The sequence below is a fragment of the Silene latifolia genome, chromosome 2 (assembly GCF_048544455.1).
Source record: "Silene latifolia isolate original U9 population chromosome 2, ASM4854445v1, whole genome shotgun sequence".
Taxonomy (NCBI): domain Eukaryota; kingdom Viridiplantae; phylum Streptophyta; class Magnoliopsida; order Caryophyllales; family Caryophyllaceae; genus Silene; species Silene latifolia.
Window position 1 is genome coordinate 123,441,415 of NC_133527.1, and position 7,569 is coordinate 123,448,983.

Here is a 7,569-nt window from a genome sequence, read left to right on the forward strand (position 1 = left end):
GACCCGAGTCTTTGACTATTCTGTACATGTGAAGTGCTAGTTTTGACATCATCAAACGTCAACCGTGACTGGTGGCTATAAAGGTGATGGTTGGACTTGTCATGTAATGTGTGACAGGATCTGGTTAGACAAAATGAGATTTGCTCCTCCTTTGAGAAAGGAGTTTATCATTTTCGGCCTCTCGAAGAGTGTGAATTGTATAAGTGCATGGCCATGCCCAGACGAGGTGAAAGTCAGTCGTCTGTTATAACAATTAAACTCAGAGATTCGAGAAAAGAGATAAAGATTTATAGGGATGACATTTCTCCTACCCTATTCTCATCTGAAGAGATAGAAGCAAAGAGATTATGGTGCCTTATAGGACATAAGTACAAGTGGGAGACTGAAAGAGTTAGTGTGCCTATATGTCCGGAATATTGTATAACCGATTAATTCTATGTGGCTACAATGTTCTGCTAGGAGCCGCTTGTAGTCTGAGTCCTAAATGAGTTAGGATTCGGGTAGTATTAATCGGTCCTACAGGGTCACACACTAGATGAGTTTTGGGCAATTATAATTAATATAGATTAATTATTATAAAGGTAATAAGAATAATAAAAAATTATTCTATTAGACTTTCCATATCCTAGATAGTCTAGGATTCTCCTTGAACTCCCTATATATAGAGATATAAGGGGAGATGTTTTATGATTAGTTTTTCTGAAAGACAAAACCTTTAGGGAGAAAGAAGAAAGAAAATTGCCCTTAAATTTGTACTAGCATACATACTCATATCGTGTGGATACCGGTAGAGGCGCAACACTTGGGGCGTTATTGTGAGACGGTCTCACAGATTATATTACTATTCAAGGATCTGCGATTTGGGTTTTATTATACTTCTTATTATTAGCATATTATTGGAATTCTTCCGCATCCAAGTAAGTTTGCTAATCACCCCTTTTATTTAATCTTAATACTTAACATGCATGAGGTCTTGGGAATACTGTAATTCAGATCTGTTGAAAATCGTTAAAGAACCCTTCAGATCAACATGGGTCGCAACCCATAGATAAGGGCCCTTTTGTTTAGCATCCGAATAGAAGTTCTCTTTTCCCGCAAAAATCTAGCCCCTAATATTCTTGCCTGACGAAAACTATCATGGCAGTTGGCTTCGTCAAACTCGATAAAAGCGAAGCCTACAAAACCTTGCTTGTTTGTAGACACGGGGTACACTTTTTTAACCGCGGTGAAACCGGAGTCATGAAGCATTTGCGTCAACCACCCAAAATTAGGGTTTAAACCCTTTCCATTCCCATCATAATGAACAGGAAGATAATTGAGAATGCAAGTAAAAGGCCGTGCGTAACGATAACGTGATTGTAGCTCCGATACACCAGCCATATTTTTTTTAGAGAGAAATTAAAGAGTAAATGTTTGATAATTTAAATTTTGACCTAAAACATTATGAAGAGATATTTATAGAATTATTTTTGTCAAATTAAATATTATTGGTCAAATTGAATATTTATTAAAGTTATGATAAAGTATTGCATGCAGTGGTCAAACTGAGAAATCTAATCAAATAGTGACAACGGTTGAATTGAAAAACTGTTCTTTCATAATTGAAAATGATAACGGTTACAAGAAACTCGTATCTATAACATAAGAACGGGTACCACAAACCGTTGCTGGTGCTAATTTAGTAACGGTTTTTGAAATGCCATTTTCTTAAACTGGTAACGGTTGTCTAACAACCGTTGAAAAGAGAGATTTTATAACGAGCTTTTGGAAACCGTAAATGTTTTTGATAACGGTTTGTTAAGTAGTCGTTGTCACATTATAATAACGATGGTTTTCGTGGGAAACCGTTATTCGCATTATCGCGGTCTAGGTTTCCGCCAATATTTAGAAAACGGTAATCTAAGTGTCGTTACTAAATGCATTAAACCGTTGTGATACGTTCCTTATTGATTGCCAGATTTGGTGTAGTGTGTATTCACCTGGAAGAAGGTCATAAGCCTAGTGCACAAGGTCACAGACGGTGAAATCCTCATATGCAGGAGGTGGTAAGAAAAGAGGTACAAAAATTACTTGATGCTGACATTATTTATTCTATTTCTGATTCTAAATGGGCCAGTCCCGTACAGATTGTACCTAAGAAGGGAGGTACTACACTATTAACCAACGATAAAAATGAATTAATTGCTACTATATTTGTTACGGGATTGAGGATGTACATAGATTATATGAAGCTGAACTCGGCTACTAAAAAAAGATCACTTCCCTTTACCCTATATTGATCAGATGTTGGAAACATTAGCATGTCATAGTTATTTTTGTTACCTAGATAGCTAATGTAACACCCCCATACACCAAGGTGCCTTACCAAGACCACCTAGTGCATGAGAATGCTACCATCTCGGTTACCCGAGGCATAGTAATCAAAACTGACCATCATGAAACGTACTTTAAGTAAATAAATTTAAAGTGTGTACATCAAAACCCAAAACTGAGAAGTACGATACAATTGTTCTAAACCAAAACCAACTAAAGTAAATAAATTGTCATGACACAACAGCAGAAGACTACTATCTGACTCATGGAGACTCCATTCCCAGCTAATCCCGCGCATATCCAACGATACCTACTAAACAATTGTTCACCATCCCCGAATGGATCACCACAGTTTTCAAAACATTTAAATGGGGTCAGTTACTTCATAAACAATATAAGACAAACAACAGATAGTTACACAATCACAGTCCTCCAACACCGTCACATCACCAATCATCTGACTACACACTAAAGTGTGTAGCCCTGCCATAATATCCATCACAACAGATATTCCACACCGCTAGTGGGGGACCGCAGTCGTTCCCACCTAAGCTCCGCTTATCTCCGTCGAGCGAATAACCAATGTTCCTTAATGTGCACTTCCCGCTTATGACGGGAACCACAAGGGGTGAATAAAGGGCATGAAGCCACTCCCGCAAGTGTCTCCACTCAGCCGAGGGTGCACCTCGTGAACCATAGACAAAATACAATCCAATCACAACACCAATATAAACAATGCCAAAACCAATTATGATATAATCACATGTGTGACACCCCCATACTCCAAGTGCCTTACCAGGACCACTTAAGGTATGGAAACGTCACCTTCTCGGTTACCCGAGGCAATGATAATCATAAGACAATAAAGAAACATACTTTAAAAGTAAATACGGTTTAAGTGATTACATGTCCAAACCAAAACTGTTAAACTGAAATACAAAGTACTCAAAAATGTCTACTAGCCAAAACTGTCACAATTATAAGACATCGTCTGACACAGCGGAAGACTCTTCTAACAGCCACGTGATGACTCATCCCAACTATCCCATATGTGTCACATCATACCTGCTCAATAATTGCTCACCACCCCCGAATGGATCACCACAGTTTTTAAAACATTAAACGGGGTCAGTACTAATTACACAACACAAAGCCACAACGAAACAAGTACACAAACAGCTCAACAACACAACAATCCTCCAAATCCCATAATCAATCTCCACACAACTGACTACACACTAAAAGTGTGTAGTCCTGCCAGAGTACCCATCGCAACAGATACTCCACACCGCCAGTGGGGGACCGCAGCCATTCCCACCTAAGCCCCGCTCATCTCCATCGAGTGATAAACCCATGTTCATTAATGTGCACATCCCTTCTGTGGCGGGTTCCACAGAAGGCGGATCAAGGGCATGAAACCACTCCCGCAAGTGACTCCACTCAGCTAGGGACGCACCCCGAAGATCACAGACAGTTAAACAGTAATCACAACACAAAATCAAGAACCGACCGTCTGAATCAATCAATAATACGAAATCACAACCGTCTGAATCAATCAATAATCACTAACTACAGCACAATCACCACACAATATGTAATTAATACCGAGTAGGGAAACCCTACCTGGAACAGCAATCACTAAGATCGTCACAATCAGCTAATCAACATCGTCCTTCACTGAAATTACTTCCTATCAAGCATACAATCATACAATCACAATCTAACATCAATAATACTCCCCAAAACCCCCAAATCACCCAATTAGGGTTTAACCAACTTTAACAAAACATTATAAAAATTATATGTAAAGCTTACCCTCGACACAAGGATCACAACGGTGTAAAGACCGATGAAATCCAACACCTCTAGCTCCGGGATTTGCTAATAATGCGGCGAGGATGATTCAACGTATCTCCCAATCTTCTCTTGAAGGTTTTTAGGTTGTAAAAGTGTTTTGAGAAAAGTGACGAAAGCCTTATATACCATTCCGACATTATTAACAAAACCCGTCAAATACCACCCGTAAAACCACTTACTCGATCGAGTAAGGCACTTACTCGATCGAGTGCTCCCTACTCGATCAAGTACCCAACTTACTCGATCGAGTACCCTACAGGCAGACTACTGTTTTGCGTCAAAAACTACTTACTCGACAGAGTAAGCCCCACTCAATAGAGTACCCAAAGACTCATAAAACCATAGTATTACAGTCTTCCCTCCTTAAAAAGAACTTCGTCCCCGAAGTTCAACCCATACCCAAAACAAACATACTAACTCGACCAAGACACAACAACGCAACTAAGAACTCAAAACGAAACCCCAACCTATAAAACATGAACTCTTAACATCAACCCCACCAATTATGTCTACTTCCACAACATGACTCACTATATCGTATCCACCACATTATAGCCTCTCTCGACACTAACTCCATACACTACCAACTACCATCTACAAACGCCACTAGCTCCGTTTCACTAACATATTATCCACTAGAAAAAAAATCCAATATCAAGACGCTCATAAACATCAAACGGAATGTTACAACATGCCAATCAACCAACAACCATCTTATATAATTTAAACAATAACTGAGTAGGGAAACCCTACCTGGAATGAAATCACCAAAATCAACATAAGCAGCGGATCAAAAGCGTTCCTCTACGAAATCACCTCTTATAATCACATAATCATACAATTACAATATAGAATCAACAATACTCCCAATGATCCCCAATTCACCTAATTAGGGTTTAACCAAAACTAATGAATTGGCATAACCTTAACCACAATACGACGATCTCAACGGTATAAATAACTCCGAAATCTGACGACTCTAGCCCTTGGATTTGATAGCAGTGCGAGAAGAGAATTCAACGTTGTTTGTTTTCTTTGTAAAAAGGTTTAGAATTTAGGTAAAAAGTAAAAAGAACTGACGGAAATACTTTATATAACCTTTCACGCGTTGCTATCAAACCCGACCAAAACCCGTATAACCTGACTTACTCGATCGAGTACCGCCTACTCGATCGAGTTGTCCTCACTCGATCGAGTATCCATCAGGCAGAACACACTTCAGAATGCCAATCTAACTTACTCGACATAGTAAGCCCTACTCGGTAGAGTACCCAACAGCTCATAAATCCGAGGTATTACAGCTACTTCGGATTCTTTCAGATACCCATTCATCCTGATGATCAGTAAAAGACCACATTTACATGTCCATATGGTGTATTTGTTTATATAAGGACGCCTTTTAATTTGTGCAATGCCCAGCTACCTTTCAGTGTTATATGATGGCCATATTTTCTGATTACATAGAGTCTATTATGGAAGTCTTTATGGATGTTTTCAGTGTTTATGGTACGAACTTTGATATTTGCTTGAGAAATTGGTCTAAAGTTTTACAGCGTTGTGAAGAAAGCAATCTTGTGCTAAACTGGGAGAAGTGCCACTTTATGATCACTGAAAGGGTGGTACTTGGTCATTTGGTGTCAGAAAGAGGCATCCAAGTGGATAAAGCTACGGTTGAGGTGGTTGAGCGACTACCATACCTGGTTAATGTTAAGAGTGTGCGAAGTTTTTTTGGTCATGAAGGATTCTACCGCCGCTTTATTAAAGATTTTTCAAAAATTGCTCAACCCCTAACCCATCTTCTTCATAAAGATGTCCCTTTTGTTTTTATTAATGAGTGTGAGTCTTTTGACATGATTAAACAGACTCTTATCTCAACTCCAGTAATCCAGTCTCCGGATTGGAATTTACTCTTTGAGATCATGTGCGATGCCAGTGACTATGCAATTGGAGCCCTTTTTAAGTCAAAGAAAAGGCAAGGTGTTGCATGTTATCGACTATATGAGTAAGACTCTAGATGATGCGCAGATCAATTATGCTACTACGGAGAAGGAGCTTCTTGAAGTTGTCTATGCTTTAGGTAAATTCAGAGCCTGTCTCGTGGGTTCTAAGGTGATAGTTTATACTGACCATGCGGCATTGAAGTATTTATAGGCTAAGAAAGAAGCCAGACGAGACTTTTTTTTGAATTTTATTGCTGCAAGAGTTTGACTTGGAAATTCGCGATAAGTCAGACACAGAGAATGTGATTGCAGATCATTTGTCTCGTTTGAGATTTGATGGAGGAGAGTCTATGCCTATTGATGATTCTTTTCCAGATGACAATCTACTTGCTATTACTGCAGACACTCCGTGATTTGCTGATTATGCCCATTATTTGGTTGGAGGTATTCTTCCCCATGACTTATCTTATCAGCAGAAGAAGAGGTTTATGCATGATGTGAAGCGATATTTCTGGGATGACCCATATTTGTTCCAGGAGTGACCATCAACGGACGGTGTATTCCAGAGAGTGAGGTCCATGTCATTCTTTCTCACTGTCACTCTTCTTCTTATGGTGGTCATCATGGTCCATCTAGGACTTTGCTAAGGTGATGCAGTCAGGTTTCTTATGGCCGACTATCTTGAACAATGCTACTAGTTTTGTCTGTTCTTGTGATGCGTGTCAAAGGACAGGCAATATTTTGCTAAGGCATGAGATGCCTCAAACTGGGATCTTCGAGGTGGAGATTTTTTATGTTTAGGGTATTGACTACCAAGGGTTGTTCCCTACATCTCTTAGGAACCAATACATATTAGTAACTGTTGACTACGTCTCTAAATGGGTGGAAGTCATTGCCACTCCTACATATGATGCTAAAGCAGTTGTCAAGATATTTCAGAAGATCATCTTTCCGCGGTTCAAAGTCCCTCGTGTAGTCATTAGTGATGGGGGCAAGCACTTTAATGAGCGACATCTTAATTCTTTATTGAACAAATATGGCGTTATACACCGTAGAGGATTGCGCTATCATCCACAGACTAGTGGGCAAGTAGAGGTTTTTAATAGAGAGTTGAAGTCAATCTTGGAGAAGGTAGTGAGCAAGAACAGAAAGGATTGGAGTCGAAAGCTTGATGATACCTTATGGGCTTACCATACTGCATTCAAAACTCTGATTGGTGTATCATCGTAACGTTCCATTTAATCTATGGCAAGGCTTGCCATCTACCTATGGAGCTCAAGTACAAGGCTATGTGGCCATAAAGGAGTTGAATATAGATCCCTCAATGGCGGGTGAGAAAAGATTGATGGAGTTAAATTTGAGCTTGATGAGTTTCGACTACATGCCTATGATAGTGCTCGAGTGCATAAGGAATGAACCAAGAAGTGGCATGACAAACACATCTTGTAACGAGAATTCC

General features: G+C 39.5%; 1 protein-coding gene across 1 annotated transcript; it reads left to right on the plus strand.

Annotated features, from left to right (window-relative positions):
- The first annotated feature begins 5,642 nt into the window (after positions 1-5,642).
- On the plus strand, positions 5,643-7,340 carry LOC141641265 (uncharacterized). Its single transcript, XM_074449936.1, has 4 exons — positions 5,643-6,006; positions 6,104-6,247; positions 6,372-6,519; positions 6,950-7,340. Exons 1-4 carry the CDS (start codon positions 5,643-5,645, stop codon positions 7,338-7,340), a joined length of 1,047 nt encoding a protein of 348 aa, XP_074306037.1.
- The last annotated feature ends 229 nt before the right edge of the window (positions 7,341-7,569 follow it).

Coding starts and splice junctions, on each gene's coding strand:
- LOC141641265 (XM_074449936.1), top strand. CDS start 5,643: ATGGAAGTCTTTATGGATGTTTTCAGTGTTTATGGTACGAACTTTGAT. Junction 6,007..6,103: donor TTTTGTTTTTATTAATGAGT/GTGAGTCTTTTG, acceptor GTGCGATGCCAG/TGACTATGCAATTGGAGCCC. Junction 6,248..6,371: donor TGAAGTTGTCTATGCTTTAG/GTAAATTCAGAG, acceptor TATTGCTGCAAG/AGTTTGACTTGGAAATTCGC.